The 22,313-nt window shown below is 36.3% G+C and overlaps 1 protein-coding gene across 3 annotated transcripts; it reads left to right on the top strand.

Moving 5' to 3' along the window:
• The first annotated feature begins 773 nt into the window (after positions 1-773).
• ash2l (ash2 like, histone lysine methyltransferase complex subunit) lies at positions 774-22,244 on the top strand. Of its 3 annotated transcripts, none has more exons than XM_067433741.1 (17): positions 774-889; positions 1,463-1,529; positions 3,842-3,987; positions 4,076-4,164; positions 6,244-6,338; positions 6,424-6,519; positions 6,625-6,720; positions 8,419-8,494; positions 8,574-8,609; positions 9,095-9,197; positions 12,371-12,588; positions 12,670-12,837; positions 16,900-17,093; positions 17,239-17,331; positions 17,426-17,524; positions 19,907-19,966; positions 21,454-22,244. In XM_067433741.1, the coding sequence occupies exons 1-17, from the start codon at positions 843-845 to the stop codon at positions 21,559-21,561; spliced, it is 1,791 nt and encodes a 596-aa protein (XP_067289842.1). In that variant the 5' UTR covers positions 774-842; the 3' UTR covers positions 21,562-22,244. The 3 variants fall into 3 exon arrangements, with proteins under 3 accessions (XP_067289842.1, XP_067289843.1, XP_067289844.1); XM_067433742.1 differs by having other exon boundaries at positions 775-889; positions 8,592-8,609; XM_067433743.1 differs by lacking the exon at positions 8,574-8,609 and having other exon boundaries at positions 776-889.
• Positions 22,245-22,313: the final 69 nt, after the last annotated feature.

Here is a 22,313-nt window from a genome sequence, read left to right as displayed (position 1 = left end):
GACTTAATTACACTGATTCATAACGCTCAAAACTTTGTTTTGAAATCGGCCCATCAATATAAGTCGTTATTTTGTTTTATTTTGCGCACAAAAACGATTCTCGTTGCTTCATAAAATGATTGTAGAGCCGCTGTAGTGAGATGGGCTTTGTAACGCCGTCTTTAGTGCCTTTATGGGTCTTGAGAGAGGAAATGACATTGGTGTCAATGAAGGCCTTTCTGAGCCATCGGATTTCAACACTAATATCTTCATTTGTTTTCTAAAGATGCACTGAGGTCTTACGGGTATCAAACGACATTAGGGTAAGTAATTATTCACAGAATTTGTATTTTTGGGGTGAACTAACCCTTTAAGTAGGCTGGGGTTGTTACAGCACTTGCAGGCTGTTGCCCTTGTTTGTTTAGTTGCTTCTAACATTGTGCTATATTTGTAAGTCGCTTTGGATAAAAGAATCTGCTAAATTATTAAATTTAAATGTAATGTAAATGTAAAACGTTTGTTTAAAATAATACAAAAAATATTTAGCCTACAATAGGCAAAAACACAAATAAACAATTAAACAAATAACCCTAAAACAAACAAAATGTCGTTCAAAAACATAAAGTATTTTTAACAGATTTTAACTATACTATACTATACTATACTATACTATACTATACTATACTATACTATACTATACTATACTATACTATACTATACTGCTTTCCGCAGTTCCATAGTAATTCAACAGTTTTCCGACAGGTGTCAGTGGCGTCTGACCACGGTGTGAATCACGGACAGTACGGCAGCGATGAAGCCGCAGTGTCATCGCGAGATTTGAGTCGCTGGTCGTTAGTTGAAAGATGGCTGCAGAGGCGCGTTCTGTGACTGAGAGAGACACAGCAGACGGGTGAGAACCAATAAAAACACTTTATTCAATGAAAACATTGATATTGAGGAATAAACACATTAACGCATGCACTACGTGACATATCTGTGTTATTAATGTCGCTTTTTAACGCGTAAACCACAGCAGCACTCGGGTCCAGAGCTATAATGAAGACGGTCATAGTGTTTTCATGGCGTTTGATCCTTTATTTGTTTTTCATCCTCTGTGATCTTTAATTGTTATTCAATTGACGTTTAGTTAATATACTGAGATTTCGTACTGTACATACACATACTATTTCCTTATTTACCTAAAGGTACTTGCCGAAACTAAACATTCGTTATCCTTGCTCATTTCATTGATTCTTACTATCACTTATCAGAGCTGTATAATCATGAGTAGTTGCTGATGACCAACTGTAAAATAAATAATGTGTTTTTAGAGCTTACATGTTGGCATGCAAATGTGGGTTGTGATGTCTTAATGAGTGATTTATGACCCATATATATATATATATATATATATAGAGAGAGAGAGAGAGAGAGAGAGAGAGAATAAGTTATATTGTTTGTATTCTCACGTGTGTTTTTGCAGCGATTCTTCATTTGGAGAGCTGACCACGAACATGGAGACTGAGTCGTCCAGTGGAAAGGATACTATGGTATAATATTTGATTCATGAGAATCTGAAAATAAATAGTTTTTTTTCTTTTTTCTTAACACATTCCCTCTTATTGTGAATGATTTATGTTATATGTTAATATATAATATTAGGCTTGCTACAATATATTAATATATAATATTAGGCTTGCTACAATAGTCGGTGTTGCCGGTGTTCAGACTCAACATGGTCACATCATGTGCACTGTCTTTTCGATATTTTTTTATAGTAATTTTTTTTATAGTAATAAAGTAATTTAGTTCAGTTAGAGAACAGACAGTGCAAATAAAAACTGAATGAGTATGCTTACTAAAGCATGATCTAAACGAGTGTCACAGCGCAAACGCAGCATTCATCACAAGAGCGAAAAGCTGACAGACAAGATGATCTCGGAAGATTTGGTTTCAACACTTAATGTAAAAGCACCTATTTAAGGGAGTTTTTCATTGTACTGTGTTGTTGTTGTGTCTTTCATTAAGATTAATAGGCTAATAGACCCACAATTCAAGCAACTGCCCCCGAATTGGGGCTAATTCAAAACAAAAATGTGCACAGCCGCAGAGAGCCCGGATTTACTGACGAACTGTCATTCACCGTGTGCACACACTGCTCGAGCGGCCATGTGTATGTTGCTTTCGGTTCGATAGAATTAGTGATTTAAAAGCCCAGTCGGTGATACCGGTATTACCAGTGTTGTCATATGTTGATTAACCAGTGGGAAAATTTCCGCACTGTCACATCCATTATATATATATATATACGTGTGTGTGTGTGTGTGTGTGTCAGTTTTTGTCATTTTAATACTTCAACATAAAACGTCTTAATTTCAGTTAGTTAGTATATGAAATATACACAGTTAAACCAAAATTTATTCAGACACCTTCAACATTTTCTCACATTAACATTGTATTTATTTCCTATAGTTTAGAAAATGGTAAAACAGAAAAAAAGACTAGACCAGTGTCAGAACAAATTCAGCTTGATAATGTCTGATAACTTTGATGGAAATACCTGGGCCCGTATTTATCAAACATCTTAGAATTACTCACAAGAACACTGCTAAGAATTGACTTAAGAGTAAAAAATTCTTGGCTCAAAGCTGCGCTTAAAAGTTAGTTATCAAGCGTCCCAATCATACTTTAAGTAAAGTGTAGGACTAAATCATAAGTCTTAGAGTTGATTTACCACACTTTGCTGTGCCACAACAGGATTTTGGATGATGTCATAGGCATGAACCAATCACTGAATAGATGTCCTTATTGAAGAATATTCTCAGATAAATTCACATTGAATGGTGAAATTCCTAAGAGGAGTTTACATCCAACACACATTTTACAATAAAGAGTTTTCAAGAGAATACATTATAATATACACATTTTAAATGAAAGAGAATCAGGTTTTCCACCATGTCTTAATTACAATTTTTAAACTGGTGTGCTGTTAACTGATGCCTGCTCTGTCCAAAGGATACCGTTTGATTAACTGCTTGTTGTCAAACATTTCGAACACATTCTCCCTCTATTGAAAGATTTGCGCATGTCTCTGTCTCCTGAGCGCCATCACAAGCCCCTACTGGCAAGTCCTAACCACTTGAGAGACCTCTCGAGCTGTCTTAATAACTGGGAGAGTAAGAGTGATTCTTAGCTTTAAGCAATTTGATAACTTGCTTTTATACTTAAGTTTGAAAGTAGGAGTACATTTCATGAATTTTCAGCACTTAAGACTAAAATAGCCCTTTGAGAAGCTTGATAAATATGGGCCCATATAGATAGATAATACCAATTTAGGTCAACCAATGATAAAGTGATGCTTCATTTTGTTCAGTCTGTGGTGTAAGAGGTCACATTAGCAATTAAAGAAAAACACTTCAGCAAACCATGGTCAGGTCAAAGTGTCAGAATTATTTTGGCCCCATTTAAAAAAAATAAATTTTACTGGTAGTCACTGTATAAGGAATTTTTGGGGAGTTATTTTGCTCTCCTCACTTGCATAAATAAACTGTAGTGTTCTGCACACACTAGTAAAAAATGATATCTGGTGTCTGAATTTTTGGTTTGACAACAACACTGCTTCTTAATCGATCAGTTAAATTCCATTCAGTTCAATTCAGCTTTAAAGCAGCTCCGTAGAAATCAGTGATGTCATTTTCCAGCTCAGTTGAGTTCTCATCCAAATGTGTCAGTGCAATCAAGTCAGTTATATTGCTGAATATTAAGTCACATTACAGAAGTCATATGTCTAAAGAATGTGCTGTTTTATGGTGACAAGCATGTTTCCAGTACGGCATAACATTGTGTCTGTTTGGGTCCTCAGGACACGGCGGGGGACAGTTCTGAGGCAGCGGACGCACAGACGGGGTCCGGAGACGATGAGAGTGGCCGTCAGCTGGGTGATGTGGAGCTGCAGTGTGCGCTGTGCATGAAGTGGTTTACAGCAGACACGTTCAGCATTGACACGGCGTGCGTTGGTCTCTTGTTATCTCCTGACTTAGATGGGCGGCTCTCCCACATGCATGTACTTAAGCGGTCTGTTTTCTCATTCCTGCAGAACTTGCCTGCCGTTCATGACCAATTATGTGTTTCACTGCAACGTGTGTCACCACAGTGGGAACACATACTTTTTGAGGAAACAAGCAAGTAAGTGGATCTGTTTGCCATGTTGAATTAGTGATCACTGTTGCTGTTAATAGTGACTAGGGATGAACTGATCCAGATTTTTCATGGCCGATTCCGATTGCCTTTTTTTTTTTACAAGAAAATGCGTAGATTCTGATACCGGTTGCTGATTTAGATTGAGTTGCTGAGTGGATTGTATGTAGTTTATTTTCTCTATTTTAGGGAAAACTGGCCTCTAGCCATTAGAATTAAGAGGCAACCACTGCATTTTAATCACGATGTAAACAAAGATGCTTCGCACATGTAGCATGAGCAGTTTTTAATTTAATTTAAATGAAGTAGTATAGTTTTAAGATTATGCTACATAAGACACACCTGCACAAAACAAAAATCGCAGATGGCCTGAAGATGCAAATTCCCTACCTGACAGGAGGTGGTGCTTATGTAACTGGTTGGCGATATGACCAAAATCTTACAATATTAGTAATTCTTTTGCATGATAAGGATGTCATGATATAGTTATTTCTGCTTGAAATAAGGTTTTTATGATATCAAATGTTAATACTATTGAAATTTCATAATTCTTCTCACCATTTTCAATATCACAGAAAGCTAATACTAGCCTAAAAAGATTCTCAAGCTTACTGAAGTTAAGTTGTGGCAGCCCCTCGCATATGTTACGTTAGAGGTGTAACGGTACAGATTGCTCATGGTTCGGTTTGTATCACGGTTTTAGGTTCACGGTTTCAGTACTGTTCGGTATTTGCTATGTTCAGGCAAAAAAGGACTACTGTCAAATAAAAATAAAGAAAATAAGAACAAATAACTTGAATACAAGCAGCAGCACAAATAAATACTATTGAGCAAAAATACTAATAAAATAGACAATGCTTTTCAGGTTTTTCAGGTGGGTCTAACATTAGTTTTAGGTAGAGAAATTGAATAAAGTAATTAAATGTAAAATAACTGAATATTTCACTTTTTTAATTAAAAATAATCATTATTAAACTTACAAAAGCTATTCAATCAAGAGCAGTGAGTGATGTCCCTATCTTTTGTTTGACATTAAGCAGACAGTAAAGGCTACTGCCCCTTTAAGACCCAAAGCAAGGATAGTCGTCTAGTTCTCTAAAGCTGTCTGCTTGGCTACTCATCAAGATGCACATGTTGACATACTTTTTGTGTGACTTTTTCCGTTCAAGTGCAAGATTTGAAAGGGAACTCAATATTTGCGCGCTGTGAGACGTGTGTGCGCTTTGGGACGAGTGCACAGAGACAGATCTTCTCACAGCGCATGCAAGTTCTCGTGGGGGATGACGGTGAAAATGACTGGTCATATTAAATTATATTATTTTTTTTACAAAGAGACCGTTTTGCCCATGTTTATCTTTTTTATCGCTGTTGTTTTACTGTATAACTGAGGAGCCAGCACGTGTATCCAGTGACGGAAAAATACTTAAAGCATTATTTTCAAGTTACAACCCATATTATAGACGCGGCACCCCGGCTGGGAAACACTAGATTAGACTAATAACTAACATGAACTAACCATAATCAATACATTTGTTACTGTATTTATTAATTTTTGTTAATCTTAGTTAATAAAAATACAGCTGTTCATAGTTTATATGTTACTTCACAGTACACATTAAATATAATAGAGAGCAAGACAACGCTCACGTTCCTAGACAGTGAATGTGCTCTCTCTCTTGCATATGCGCCTCGCTGCAGTTATTTTATTCTACATCACTCACCGAACAAATATGGCTTTGGCACAATTATATCAATCCCCACCCCCAATTTAATATTAATATTCTTCTTCCTCATTTTTCGAGGATGGGCTCTCCTCTCTGCGTCCGTCTTCAGTGTTATCGTCCTTTTTTACATATTTTGAAATATATTCACACAAACTATATTTTAAGAAATAATTGCTAAGCAGTTTGTCCAAAAAAAATCCCCGGATTGCTGATCGACCGGTGCATCTTATATTACGTAGGCTATATAAGGTTATATTAGGTATTGTGCAATATAGTACATCAGTATTACTTTCAGAACATGTTTTGCCTATCTTTTTATTATGAAATTGTTTTATATCCCCAGATCTGAAGGAGATGTGTCTCACCGCTTTAGCAAATCTGACATGGAGGTCCAGAACTCAAGAGGAGCATCCCAAAACAATGTTCTCTAAAGATAAGGTACGCTTTCAGCTGGAGGTAACTGATTGGGATGCCATGTCTTTTGTATTGTGGTTTCAGTGGTGTTGTTTGTTCTCTTGTAAAGGACATTATACCTTTCATTGACAAATACTGGGAGTGTATGACGACCCGTCAGAGGCCTGGCAAACTGACGTGGCCAAATAATATTGTCAAGACTATGGTGAGTAATTGTGATGTTTGAGAGTTTCTCTTGATTCTTCATTTTTGTAATTATTTTATGTAATTTATGGTTTTATAAGGGCTGACTTGTGTTGTTTGGATTCAGAGTAAAGAGCGTGATGTTTTCCTGGTGAAAGAACATCCTGACCCTGGCAGCAAAGACCCTGAAGAGGACTATCCCAAATTTGGTTTGCTTGATCAGGTGTGACCCATAACACTTTTTAAAGTATTTTCTTACTTCATAGACAGGGTGCTTATTATCAGTGTTGCTACGCAGTTTGGAAAGGTGTGGAATTTGATTTGAATAGTTTCTAGGTCTGGATAAGTATGGGAAAAAAAAATGTTTTTCACGACTTTTGCCCCCAATCAGTTTTCTAAAATGTAAAAATAAGAATTTCTAAAAAAATAAATTGATCATTATGGCAAAAGTTTAGTTATCTTTAGTGATTGAATACAACTGAATTAATTCAATGCGCACGTTTTCATTACACATGTCTGTTTACGGGTCTCTTTTGAAAATCACTAAATGTGATAAACATCTAAATCAGGCTGTACTTTGCTGTTTGTGTTTGGTGATCGTGCAACATCAAACCACATTTAAAGTATCAAGCTGAATAGAAGCAGTTAATAAAGTGTTTTAGGTTCTTCATTATTAGGGTTGGCTATCCTTATAATTTTAACGATTCCGGTTACAATTCTGCTTAACGATTCTTATGGATTCCTAATTTTGATTCCAATAATGTAAAAACAAAACATATCAGTCACGTGTTCTTATTGCAAAACATTTCATTGTAGCTGAATACCATGAACAAAAATCAACAGGCTAAAAACACTCACACAAGGAACTTTTGCCTATGGATTGAATATACCAGAGCAAAAATAACTACTAATATAAATTTCAAGCATTATTAAAGACAAGTAAACACCCAGTAATTAATAATGAACAAATAAACAAATTAGCTATTGCACAAATAAAAACAAAGATTCGATTGAAATGAGTGTATTCAGAAACTGTAATCAAATGTAAAATAACACTGCATTTTATTAAAAATAGTCAATTTATTCTATCTAGAACAGCGAGTGAATTTTCTCATTATCTTTTGTTGTTTTATTAACGCTATCATAGAGACGGCATCAGGAAAATCAGCTGGCACTTTAAGAGCTGCAGGGATCATACTGTTACACATGCATTTTCATCTTTTCTTTTCAACTGTCTTAAGACATAACCGACTGTGTTTACGAGAATATTTTGACATTTTTTGTGTTTGTTTGTCTGTTTGTGTGCTGTGCAAATAGACAAGGAAAATAACTATTCACTATGAGAAGCCGTTCTGTACGCGCAGCACAGAAAGCAGCGCATGAGTCATCTTGGCGCTCAAATAGTTTAAAATCACCTTTTCTGTGCGCACATTTTGGATGTGTGCAGAGCACAGAAAACTGTGAGTCTTTTGAGCTTGAATGGTTTAAAATCACATTAAAATGCATACACAGGAACCGATAAGTAGAACCAAAACACTGCTGCTGTACCTTTTCTGTTAAATTTGGTCTGAAAATTGTACAGCTAGACTATTTTACAAATAGATGTAAAATGTAAAAACTTAAATATCTTGGAAAAAAATTGGCAATCATTTGTTTTATTGTCATAATTAAATTCAGCACATCAAAATACCTAATAAATAGCACATTTTATCTCTGAAACAGAGATTAGTAAATAAATACTAAAATAAAGTCCTGAATTATGAATGAAGAGGATACTTTGCATTGTGGAATACAGTATTTGGAAAAATAAAACCAATTTCATACAGAATGCATACTAACATACCCAGTTTTTCCTTTACTTATCTTAAAACTGCTTTGATCATTTGAGTTTGTTATATGTTCTGTATTTTTAATGGCTCAGGATCTGGGCAATATTGGGCCGTCATATGACAACCAGAAGCAGATGACAACCATCACAGGTGCTGGAGGGTTGAACGGTAAGACAAGACAGCTCTAAATTCCAGAAATTATTAAAGTTGCATATTTGATTGCAATGCTGAGGGAGTTCCTTTAAAGCTGTGCGTTGTATTCCAGGTGGATCAAGTTTTTCAGGTGAATATGGATCGTTTTTCGTGTGGCTTTTGAAGTCGAAGGCTGATGTTTGGTGCTCCTGTAACTTCCCCTGGCTTTGCATTGATCTTTGCTCTCTTGGTTGACTTGCTTGCTCCTTTTGGGCACGTTCCCTCAATCTGCAGCCTGATGTCGGCACTAATTCATGTTTCTGTGTGCTTGTGCCCCCTCTCTTCCCTGTTAGACAGTGAAATCTAACTGTCATGGCTTTTGGCACATATGAATGGACTGTCATTGAAGCTAATTGCTTTCACACTCTATCCGTTGTGTTTGTCAAACGCCATGGCTATTAGATTGAACTCAGTTCCCGATCAACACTCAGCCGGTCTGCTCTGTCTGTAAACTGCTGCAAGCGTTTGGCTTTGGGCTTTACGTTATCTTTGGATGATCAGAGCATGTGAATTAGGCTGAGGTTGATTCTGCATCATCAGTTTTTGAACAGAGACTCTGGTATGGATCTGTCACAGGTGGGCTTCCTCCAGCTGCTACAGGAAAAGGCAGAGGAGCCAAGCGCAAACAACAGCAGCAACAGGATGGAGCCGCTGCTGGAGCTGCCAAAAGAACCCGCAGGTATGACAACAAGCACATGAAGTGATAGTTCATTGTGTTATTGATCTTTTTGTGAACTATTCATAATTTCTGTTTGACCCTGCAATGATTCATCATAATGTCATAACTGGATCTTCCGGTGGAAATTATACATTATACTCAAATCCAGGGCTCCAGACAAAATTATCAATTAAGGAGCCATTGGCTCCTATAATGGAAAAAGTTAGGAGGCAAATCATTTTTTCAAGTGCCACAACAGAATAAATGTTTACATTTTTCACATGCAATTACCGTAATTCCTCAAATAAAGACCGGGGCCTTTATTTACCTGATCTGCCGAAGGGAACCAGCTTTTATTTGAAGCAGACTTTTATTAGGGGCAGGCCTGTATTTCTAATTCCATCTGTTTGGAAAATAATTGCTTTAAATAAACCGTTTTAAATGAATAGCGGATAAAAGCAATAGCGTTCCAGTGGACAGAAGTCATTGATTTTTTTTAAGAAACATGCAAACATATAACCATTTACAACAACAGCCAGAAAGGTGACTAAGCAATTTCGGCCAGAATTACTGTAGCCTAATCGGTAACCACCATTGAGACTGTTTGAAAAATGTAAAATGTTTATTACGGTGCTTAATTTTTATAAAGGTTTTTACGTGAGATTATTTTAGCCTAACCCGACTCAGCTTTCTACAGGCTATTGGTTGCACGTGAGAGAGAGAAAAATTCCACTAAGAGTTATATACTTTTAAGCACTTTTTATTTTAATATATTTCTTTACATACATATTATTCTCTAGGCTACCTAAAAAATATAATGTTATTTGTCTAACCCAATTAATGACCCAATTTATATAGGCTATTGTTGCACGAGGGAAAAAAGCTTCCTTCCACTTAAGAAGAGTTGTGCACTTTTAAACACTTATTTTACTATATCTTTTTACATAAATATTTTTTATACTTAATCTATAATTTCGTTATTTTACTAACCCAACTAATTACTCAGTGCTTTAAAAAGGTTGCACGTGAGGGAAAAAGCTTCCTTACATTAAGAAGAGTTGTGTACTTTTAAGCACTTTTTAATTTAATATATTTCTTTACATAAATATTATTTTCTACTTAAAAAAATATAATTTTCAATAGGCCTGCACGATATTGGAAAAAAATTACATTGCGATATTTTTTCCCCCAACGATATATATTGCGATATTGAGAGCCATCAATCCAGGCTAAAGTCAATAATTACCATTCCGTGATATTAATAATTTCACTAATAAGCAAGCTTCATTACAAGTGACAAAAAGAAATGTTGGAAAGTATGTGTAAACATGAAACTAAACCTCCAGTAGGTGGCAGCAGGTGACCGTCTTAATGAGTGAGTCACTGAGTCGTTCATTCAAACGATTCATTCGAACGCTGAATCGTTCACCCTTTGTTGCTGTGAGTGAGACGTGTTACGGGTCTGTTATGAACGATTTTCACTGCTGAAATAGTCACTTACATTTTAGATGCAATATTTAGTGTTTTTGTTCTAAGTGAATGTTACTTGTTTATGGAACTGTCATATGAAATCAGTGTCATTTTCAGTCGTGATTATATTCAGGAAAACGCTCTAGTGTTGTGATTTCTCCTGGAGAGGCTGCACGAGCGTGAACAGCACGACCTTATTATCGTCAGTTCATTATATATTATCCACAATCGATCACCACTTACACTAAATAAATGCACACAAATTCTTTCATTTTGGTGATTCGCTAGTTATTTTGTGTTTTAATCAGGCTCCGTCAGTCAAGTAAAATTCTCTTTCACTTGTCCCTTCAAAACACCCACATATCCCGGACAAGCGTTAATGTCGAGCCCTGCTTTGTATTCGTCGTAAAGATCTTTGTGGTGCCGTTTTAAGTGATCAGACAAATGGGTGGTGTTTTCTTGTTTTGTGGCCACAAGACACTCCATGCAAAGTGCCTCTTTTTGTTCAACATCCTCCTTTATGTAGCCAAAATAGTCCCAAAAAGATGATTTCTGGTACGAACCTTTTTTTTTTTTTTTTTTTTTTTGTACCTCTTCAGATCCTCTTCGGTGCGCATTTTAGCAGTGAATGTTTGGCCGTGAGCGGTGAGCAGCGGCACAGCTCACTGTGCAGGCATGAGGAACGTGCATGTCACTCCAGCAACAAACTCGTGTTTACTGTGTGCTTCCTTAATACACCATGGGCTACTACCATAGACCGTATAAAAATACTACTACCCTTCCCATCGCATGTTCCGGCGATGTGACTATCGCACACGCGCACATCGCGATGTCGATGTTAAAACAGAATATCGTTCAGCCCTAATTTCCAACACTAAGACCTTATAGATGGAGACAATATGCTGTTAACATTCACATGACCAAAGTGAATATTTGCCAAGACGGGCATTTTGACAATTGTGTGTATTGGAACCTGATTGGATTTTTTTTTTAGGCTAATAGTCCACAAAAATCTGACATTTAGCAGCTATACGTGTGCACGCTTTAGGTGAGCACTCACTGGCTGAAGACCATCTCTCAGAGAACATGCGAGAACTTTATAGTTTAAAATCTCTTGAATTTATAAACTGGTATAAAATGAGATAATGATAAAAAAACTGATATAAAACAATGTGTGCTAAAGACTTGTATTGGGATCTCGCTTGCAGAGCAAAATCAATGTGAATACTATGAAGCCATTTGTGCATTTAGAGAGAGATGTTACCGCTAAATCACTAACACCGATTGTGAAATGACGTCTCCCAGTAAGTTTTAAAATGACTGATTTGCTCTGATAATCTGTTTTGGCCTACATGCTGAAGTGCATAAATGTTCGGTACTTGCGGTACCTTAGAAAAACTACAGCCAGGATTTTAAAATGTTGATACTGACTTGGTAAAGAAGTATCAGTTCTTCTCGTGACATCACTAATATGATCACGCTTGATAAGACACAAAAGATAACTCAAATTGTTTGTGACGCACTGCTAGTGAAGCGGCTCTATGTGAACAAACACTCGAAACGTGCACACAGAACTTCTTCAGACAGCACTCCAGCGCCTTGTTGAGTTCTCTTTCACGGTTGAACAGGGGGAAAAAACACGAAATTGTCAAAATGCCAGTTTTTTTGCCCCTGTAATTCATGTGTGTAAATAAGCTTTTAATTCGTTTTAATCTTTGTTTTAGTGACCCGCTGTTCTCAGCACAGCGCCTGCCACCTCATGGTTACCCTCTTGAGCACCCCTTTAATAAGGATGGTTATCGCTACATCCTAGCCGAGCCGGATCCACATGCTCCTGATCCGGAAAAACTGGAGCTGGACTGCTGGGCCGGAAAACCCATCCCTGGAGACCTGTACCGCGCGTGTCTGTATGAGAGAGTGCTGCTGGCATTGCATGACAGAGGTACGTTTGTCACCTAGAACATTCAATCACAATAAACCTTGTACAATGTACAATAGTTAACTATCTTTTTGGCAATTTCAGCTCCACAGCTAAAGATTTCAGACGACCGGATGACGGTGACTGGAGAGAAGGGCTACTCAATGGTCCGAGCGTCTCATGGGGTCAGAAAGGGCTCGTGGTATTTTGAGGTCACTGTGGATGAGATGCCTCCAGACACTGCGGCTCGACTGGGCTGGTCACAGCCTTTAGGTCTGTACTTTAACAACACTGTTCAGCCTGCTAAGAGTTACAGAAGCTTTCTGTATTTTCTTAAATACAATATATTGTCAAAAGTATTGTGACCCGTCCAAAACACTGAATTCAGGTGTTCCAATCACTTCCATGGTAGACTGGGTAAACCCAGCCTGATCTGTTTGCGATTTGCAGCTCAGTCTGGAAACCCGCACATTCATTTCTACTGCTTTTGTTACACTTTTGCGGGAACCAATCACAGACTGGCTTATCCACCTGGTGCGCTATGGGCGGGTTTAACACGGTGATGGATAGAGAAATGATGGGTCGTTGCCTGTTAAACATGCCTCTTGTGGTCTGATTGGTTGAAGGACTATCTAGTTGCGTACAGTTATTCAAATAATGCCAGTTGATTACGCCCCTTGTGCAGGGCTGGACTGGTAATCTGGCATACCGGGCATTTTCCCGGTGGGCAGACGCACTTCGGAGCCGATAGGATTTTTTTTGTGTGTGCCACTGACATCGTGCACCGACAGCGGCCCATTGGTTTGTATTCTGAATTGACGCTTTTTTATTTATTTATTTATTTATTATTTGAGCGCTTGGAAATGCAAAAGGCGAATATCCGCAAAAGGCAGCCGCTGACAAACTACGCTGTGTTTAAATACTGCTCTATGAACGGCACTTTGACTTATTTTGTTTTATACAATCGTGTGATATAGGAACATACGGGGTTCTGCGTTGAATCAGCTGAAAACAGCTGTGAGCATGTAGCCTATTCATGACGAGGTAAAGTGGAAAATGTTAATACACACAAACGTTTCACTTTACGACAACCACAATTTACCTTGCAGCTACTAACTGCAAAGACATTATGGTGTTTTGGAAGAAACATTTATTAATATTTTGCTATTATTACCTAAATTAATATTGCAGAATATAAATCATTTTTATAGAGGCTTTTTGTATTTTCTACAGATATTTACTCTTACTTTTTTTATTACAAATATAATAGTTTAATATATATGTTTTATATATTTTAGAAACCATATAGCCATATAATAAGGAGCAAGGTTTTTACAGTCTGTTTTTTTACCTTGTGACTACCATGATCTTACATTTAAATGAAAATGGCCTAGCGTTAAACTACAGTCTATAAAACAGCTTTAAATTAAAAACAAAAGCTTTTTTCCTCTTTAAAAGTTTAAACTTGTTTAATAGATCTAATGAAATTTAATTAAATTATATTTCAATGATAGCCTCATGAAAGATAGATATCAGTGTCTTACTTAAATTGTGTTAACTCTTGAGAAATAAGTTCAACCCAAAAATGTGATCATTTACTCTCCCTAATGTCACTCCAATCCAAACCTAAATCAATTTATTTCTGTGTAGCATAAAATAAAATAATTTTAGTCTGTTTTTTTGTTCATACAATATTCAAAGGGTAGCCTGACCAAAATGGCTTGGTTGCCAACATTCTTCAAAATATCTTTTGTGTTTCACGGAAGTCATACAGGTTTGAAATGACACGAGAGTGAGTAAATGATGACAGCATTTAAAAGCAGTAAATGTACTTTACTGCACCCTAGCTCAAAATCGTCAGTGCTTTACTGTCAAGTGCATTTCTCTGTGACAAAAAAGCAATATTATGTTTATCTGCATTTGCAGCACATTCGATAATATCTATCATTATTTGTCCTTGTTCTAGTTTTGTTTATTTTCTCCAATTTAAGGCCCCAACCCCAGACAAAACATTCACAGGGAACTCATGGGCCGGTTGGGCTGGGTTTGCCAGGGCCGAATTCTAGCCCTAGTCCAGCCCTGCCCTTGTGAAGTAGAAAATACAGAGCAGATTGCCCAGACCAATGTTCAAATTTAAATTGAGCTTGGTCTGGTGATAGCCAGACAACTTCCATGGCCAAAGGTGTATAAAATCAAGCAGTCTTTAAGGGATGTGTGTGAATGCATGGCCAGATTCATGAAAATTAGCAGTAGTGTGAATGAACAAGAGCTGAACGATTAATTGCATTTGCGATCGCATTGATAAAACATGATTTAAAAAAAAAAAGGCTGCAAAAACAGTCTGTTTGCATGAGAGTAAAGCAGTCTGCAGAGGAAGCAACCACTTCAAAAAAGAACAGTCTATCTGATATTGTTTTGCTCATACTATATAATATGCGTTTTGACGTTGCGTGTTTTAGAAAGTTGAAGCCAATTACAAAGGCCATTCTTGGGCTTCATTTATGTATTTTGGCGTGCAGTGTGCTTCTATATTAAAAATAGGATACTCACTGACTTGAGGCTGATTTCAAATCCTCCCGTGCACTTTGTGAAGAGTGCCCACACATGCAGCTGTGTCAGTGGATAAATGAGTGAGAATATGAGTCTAGTTAAAATAATGCAATTAAATTATTTTTTTCTAAATCGTTCAGCACTAGAATGAACTAAAAATCATTATTCCAGGACACATTATCAGTGTATTTCGTCTGACAATAATATGTCTTGGTAAGATAATAAAATCTTTTAAAAATGTGACTCAAATCTGATAATTAAATCTGATCCTCTGGCTTTTGAGGAAGGTTTTTCTAAAACATGATGCATGGATAATCAAGTGAGCATGGGTTACTTCAGTCCATTAAGTGTTCATTTTGAAATGTTACTATTAATATAGAAGTTATACTTATGTTTATTTTAAAAATCAGTAAAGATTTCACAGTAAAAATGCAGGCATCATGCCTTTATGTTGGATATTTGTACAATTATACGAAGACCTTTTTAAAACACTTTCCTTCAGAAGGCATGTAGTAGATGGAGTGCAACAGGTTTTTTAGCAAATGTTGATCATTTCGAGGTCATAGGTCAACTGTTAAAGCAGGCTTTATAAGGATGTAACCACACATAAATTAAACACTAATCTTACTGTTGTGGGGTCTTGTCTGTATAATATCTGTAGTGGTTATGTCTGTAGTAATGCTACTCTTTGCATTGTTTAAATGTTTTGTTCATTTTTACCTTGTGTTGGAGGCTGTTAATATGAGTGAGGATAAATTAATTTAAAAAGCATCTGCACATTTTTTCTGCATATATCCTGCATTTTTATCATCTAAATTGTGCTGTGACTTGTACAGTATTATGCAATTAACAGCAAGTATGCACAATGTGCAAAATATATATTTAGATTTGTGCTGAATGAGAGAGGTCCACTACTGGTCAGAAGTTTGGAATAATTTATTTGACAGTAAAAAACATAAAACTGTGAGAGATTACAATTTAAAATAATATATTGAATATATAGTAAAATGTAATTTATTCCTGTGGTCACAGCTGATTTTTCAGCATCATTACTCCAGTCTTTAGTGTCACACGATCCTTCAGAAATCATATGACATTTCTGACTATTATCATCAATGTAACGACTTCATATATTTTCTGGTTTCTTTGATGAATAGAAAGTCCAAAAAAAACTGCATTTATTTGAAATAGAGATCTTTTTTAACGTAATAAATGACTTTACTGTAATTTTTTTGGGTTATTGCTAAAAAAAAGTATTAATTTGCTTACATTTCTTTTTCACTGGAGTTTCCACAAACATATTAAGCAGCAAAAACGTTTTGAAATCAATGTTTTCAACATTGATGATAATATTCTTGAGTAGCAAATCCACATTATTTTGATTTCTGAAGGATCATGTGACACTGAAGACAAGTAATGATGCTGAAAATTCAGCTTTGATCAAAGAAATAAATAACATTTTAAAATATACTACAATAGAAAACTGTAAGTTGCAGCTGTGGTAGGCAGAAGAGATTTCTTTAAAAAACATAAAAAATAAATAAAAAACTTTTGCACTAAAATTAAAATTACTAAAGCACTTTACCACATGATGGTAGTTTCAGTTTTGTGTTAAATGCGTTTGTTTAGGCTTGGTGTTGATATTTGTTTTTTGTTTGTTTTTTTGGATGTGAAATTTTTTTCTTCTCTTTCTCAACAATGCAATTTTGACTTGGGTGCAACTTGTACGGCAATATCCTCCTCTGTGTATTTACTTGTGTTCATTCATTGTATGTCTTCTCCCAGGAAACCTTCAAGCTCCCCTGGGTTATGATAAGTTCAGCTACTCCTGGCGCAGTAAGAAAGGAACACGCTTCCATCAGTCCATAGGAAAGCATTACTCTGACAGCTACGGGCAGGGCGACATCTTGGGCTTTTTCATTGAGCTTCCAGATGAGACCGAAACCGCCAAGGCTCTGCCTGACACGTACAAGGACAAGGTATGAACACATTGAATAGTTCTTTTACTTTTTTTTTTTTTTTTTTAACACATAATAGTATGATTTTTACTTTTAGTTCATGTCATATAATTCATGTCTCTAATGTCATCATTTGAAGTGCTAATATTGTTGATTCTCCTTAAAGGCTCTGATCAAATTCAAAAGCTACTTGTACTTTGAAGAGAAAGATTACGTGGACAAGGCCGAGAAGAGTTTAAAACCCACCAGTACCAGCCGAGTGAGTTTTTCATTGCAGTGTATCCACATGCATGCAAATTATTGCATTATTTATCACTGATGTCTCTTTTTTTTTGTTTTGTTTTTTTTTATAGATGATATTTTTCAAGAACGGAGTGAACCAAGGTGTGGCCTATGATAATCTGTTTGAGGGGATGTACTACCCCGCCATATCCCTCTACAAGAGCTGCACGGTACGGAAAAACAATCTGGCCGTTTACACAACTTCTCTAGCTAAGTGTAGATTTACTGCACCATTACTACGACCACCAGAGACGCATTATTTACCTTTATCTTGATAATCTGAGTTATCTGAGATTGAGGTGTTTACTTGGCCTCCAAATTCCCCAGATCTCAATCCATTCGAGCATCTGTGGGATGTGCTGAACAAACGAGTCCGATTCATGAAGGCTCCCAGGGTTTTTCCTACATTGAAATTTTTTTGGCGGCTGCCAAAACAAATTTTTGTCCTGTCAAGGCCTTATTTGATGAGTTATTGTGATTTATATATTGATGTGGATGACTAATGCACGTGACAGGACACACGTTAACTGAGTGACAGAACGAGCAGAGAGCTGCGCACTCTCTGTCTTCAAAACGATCACCGTCTGAGCTCTTTCTCACTCGCGCATATCAATCAAAATCAGCGGAACTTACACAAAAGTAAAAGGCCGGAAGACTGACTCCATGTTCCACGTGGCGTGTTTGCAATTTTTTTCCCTTGAATTGCTGTTGGGTGTGAATTGCGCTCAATAAACGCAACTCTTCTGAGAGACGTTTTGCACACGCAGTGGCCATAAACCATACTTTCAAATACACTGAAAAATATCCTTATAAAGCGTTTTCTGTGATAAATCTTTTGCGTTGTTTTAACAGTCTGGATTCACACATACACGTCCGCTATTGTCCGATTCACGAACTAATGACTAATTTGAACCGAGTCATTTTACTGAACTGATCTGTCCAATACTGAACTCACGAATCAGTGTTTAATCATTTACTCACAACACCTCTGAAATGAGAATGCAAGTGTGCTTACCCCATTAAACAAGAGGGGTTAGTAAGAATTAGTCTTAATAATCCACAGTATTTTCCTGTATTTATTTTGGGTATTTATATTGATAATGTGTAGTAAATTACCACAAAAAAATTAGTTTAGACTGGAATAAGGTGAAACCAGAGCAACGCAAGTTGTTGATAGCTGGCTGATAATCTTATTAAATTGTAGATATGGTAGAGAATGAGACTATTTGTTATTACATTTTTAATGCTATTTTTTAATGATTGTTGCTAAAATAATTCATCAGTAACCATACAAACTGGGTAAAAACAGGGAACAAAAGAAACACATCAAGACATCATACATAATGAGAAAAAAAAGAGAAAAAAAAAGATTATTTGCATTTATTTGACATTTATTGTCTGTATTGGGCTCACATATCACGCATATATACTTTTACTGTGTGTGTGTGTGTGTGTGTGTGTGTGTGCTCGCGTGTATGTGGATGACCATGTCTGGTCAGCTAGACAGCCACCACCGAAGACCATTTCTGACCCAGGAAAAACCCTGGCTCCATCTCGCAACTTATAGGACTTAAGCCGCGTTTCCACCGCAGGAACTTTCCTCAGGAACTAGGAACTTTGTGGTGGTACTCAGTGTGTTTCGACCGCAGGAACCAGGGTCTAAATGAAGTTACGGGTAAATATTTACCCCTCCAAATGGCCCTGCTCGTGAGGTAGTAGTTTTTTAAAGCTCCGGAAGTTTCGAGGGCGGGACATGGGTGCTGATTGCTGAACATGCTAATTGGTTAAGCTCAAGCCGCCTTTTATTTCAACCTGCATTTTTAAAAGTCTTCTGCGAGGTTCGTTCTGCGTTCAGTAAATATCAGTCTTGCTCTCTCTCTGTCTGATGGCGCGCGTTCGTTTCAGCCATCTCACGGTCAATGTACGTAAAGCTGCGGATAACACATTGTCATTTTAAATCTAGCTTTACAAGCTTTTAGAATACGCTAGTGCTCTTTTTGTTAATTACCTCTTTAGTAAACCAATACATAACCAACAAAAGCAGCACAGTTCCTGTAAAAAAAAGTTCCTGGAACAAATTGTTCCGGGTAATTTCGGTGGAAACGGAAATCAGCTAACATCTTGGTGCCAGATATGACAGCACACCTTCAGGTGTCTAGTGTAGTCCATGCCTCGACGGGTCAGGGCTGTTTTGGCAGCAAAAGGGAGACCAACACACTATTAGGAAGCTGGTCATAATGTTATGTCTGATCGGTGTATGCATTATATTAAATTATATAATTTGTGCTGTCTATCTATAACTGTCTGTGGGTGAATCATTTTCACTGCATCACAGTTCATGTCCTTTTTCTAATTTGAAGTTTCCTCCAGTCCAGCTAAGCACGTTTTACACCCCTGCTTTAAGATGTGTATCAAAAAACTGCCATGAGTTACTCTGTAAATACACTAGATGGTGCCGTATGAAAGACTTGCAACTGAAAGTAGCGTTTCGCACATCTATGATCCAAAACCAATGGGCCCATACAATCATTAATGCTCTTTCCACTTTCCAGGTGTCTGTTAATTTTGGACCACACTTTAAATACCCACCAAAAGACATCACGTATCAGCCAGTAAGTATGAAATCACATATCACAATACTTTTCCTATTATTGATATATTCCTATGGGTAATTGCCAAAATAAAGACATTTTTCTACTAGGGCTCTGAGTTATGATTTTTAAAAATGTCTTTATATGTAATGTGTAACAGGTCTAAGTGAATGAAAACATCCTGCAAAGTTTTAAATCTGAAAGTGCACCGACCGTATATAAATAATTGCAGTGCCACAATGATGGTTCGTTTTAAACGTGAGACAGAGATGCATTGTATGATGGAAAACAGTGGACTCTGTACTACACCTTATTATTAAAGGCTTTGGCCGTTTCATTCTAGAGAAGACATTAATACTGCGGATGACGTAGAATTAATGCACTCAATGATATTCTAAGGAAGTGTGTGCTTTATTGGAACAGTCTGGGAAAGGCATTTGTTTTCTCTTCGGCTTATGCAGTGATTTCTTAGTATCGAGATACTTTTTAAATATTTTATAGTTAGGTTTTTTAATTATATAGTTTTATTGCTTTATTTCTTTTTTTTATTTTTGAATTTTGGCCAAAAGGGATGGAGGAGGAGATATTTGTTTAATGACCCTACAAGTTTGATCAAACCTTCAAAATATGAGGAAGTTTTTTTGTATATTTTTTAAATATGAGGAAGAACAAAACACTAAACTAGGTTAGGTGTTTATCTGACAAAATTATTACTTAAGCTACAGCTACAAGGTTTTATTTCACTATGAAAAAAAAGATGCATAGAAAAACAAACTCACAGGAAAGAGCTCACATTGACTATTACATAATCAGTTATTCATTATTTTGTTGGTGCCCTTTTTTGCATGTTGATAATTTCTTTGAATGAATGCTTCAGCAACTAGCTGAATAGTTTATATATATATATGTAACCAAGCTTATTTTATTTCAGCTAAAAAAAAAAATTCTGGGTTTACTTTAACTATAATAACTGTATATGTATTATATATATATATAATTTTTTTATTTTTTTTTACTGATCATATTGAAAAGTATCAGCATTTATTTGCCATTTCTGTATAGAGTTCCAAAGCTGCAAAAATAATACATACATGCATGCATAAATATGAAGAAATGTAAAAAATAAATATACTAAAATGTAATAAACACAAATAAATTCGTATGTATAATTCTATTTCCTTATGTATAATTTGTTCCACATTTATTTCCACATGTGCTGGTTTCTCTTCGTGTTATGTTTTTGGCAGCTTTGTAATTCCATATTTCAATGCACATACATAAATAACAATGTTTTGAGTTTTGTCACAAAAAAAAAAAAAAAAATATATATATATATATATATATATATATATATATATATATATATATATATATATATATATATATATATATATATAATATTAGCTATATTACCCTGTTAATTTATGCTTTACTTGCATGCTTTACAACTATTGTCAGTTATCACACCCTATTTTCATGGTGTTTTTGTCCTTGTCGTGTATCATCAGATGAGTGACATGGGCTGGGGCGCCGTCATTGAACACACACTGGCCGACATGCTGTACCACGTGGAGACAGAAGTAGACGGCCGGCGGAGCCCACCGTGGGAGGGTTGAAGACTTGCTTGCTGTCTGAGAACACATAATGACCGATACTGATGCCATATTCATAGCCCACGTCTGAAAACTGTTCACTCATGGGTTTCATGTACGACTCTATGACCAAGCAATGCTGAAAATATTTTATTAAATCATTTGTTGTGTATCGGTTACAATTGTACTCCGCCCTTTTTTTTAAATGCTGGATTAAGAAAGTTTTTCACAATGTGCATATCTCATACGTCAGTTTTCTTTTTATGAAACCTCATCGTCCACCAGAGCGTAGTGTTGATAGATAAATCCAGTTCGATTATGATGCATTTGGGGTGGTGTGTCTTTCATGCAAGTTGTTTGATGTTTTGTTACCCATTACATTTCCTCATACTGCAGACTTATCTTAGTATCAGTCATACAATTTAATTTCCTTCATACAGCATCCTTATAGTGAACCGCATCAGTGGTGTTTTTCCCTAACCGCACATTATCCTGTTAAAGGCAGACGATCAGTGGTGTGTGTCTGACCCATAGGTCTCACCTGATAGTGTTCTCAGACATCAGGGCTATTCATTCATGGGTTTTTATCTGTTGTTTATTTGTTAAATGGTGTGTAGTCATTCAGATAGATGTAAAATATTATCTTTTTTTGTAAACCATGTTTTATACACAAACTTGTTTTAATAAAGTTGCTCTAAAGACTTCAACCATTTACAAATTATTATTTATTAATGCTACAACCAGACACAATTGTCACAGTCTTTTATTTACAAATT

Source organism: Pseudorasbora parva, chromosome 23 (assembly GCF_024679245.1).
Source record: "Pseudorasbora parva isolate DD20220531a chromosome 23, ASM2467924v1, whole genome shotgun sequence".
Classification (NCBI taxonomy): Eukaryota; Metazoa; Chordata; class Actinopteri; order Cypriniformes; family Gobionidae; genus Pseudorasbora; species Pseudorasbora parva.
This window is presented reverse-complemented; position numbering and strand designations above follow the sequence as displayed.

Bases quoted from the DNA above. Each gene is read 5' to 3' on its own strand.
- ash2l (XM_067433741.1), top strand. From the start codon at position 843: ATGGCTGCAGAGGCGCGTTCTGTGACTGAGAGAGACACAGCAGACGG. The intron at 890-1,462 runs GTGAGAACCAAT...GTGTTTTTGCAG, and splicing joins GAGAGAGACACAGCAGACGG to CGATTCTTCATTTGGAGAGC. The intron at 17,094-17,238 runs GTATGAACACAT...TTCTCCTTAAAG, and splicing joins CTGACACGTACAAGGACAAG to GCTCTGATCAAATTCAAAAG.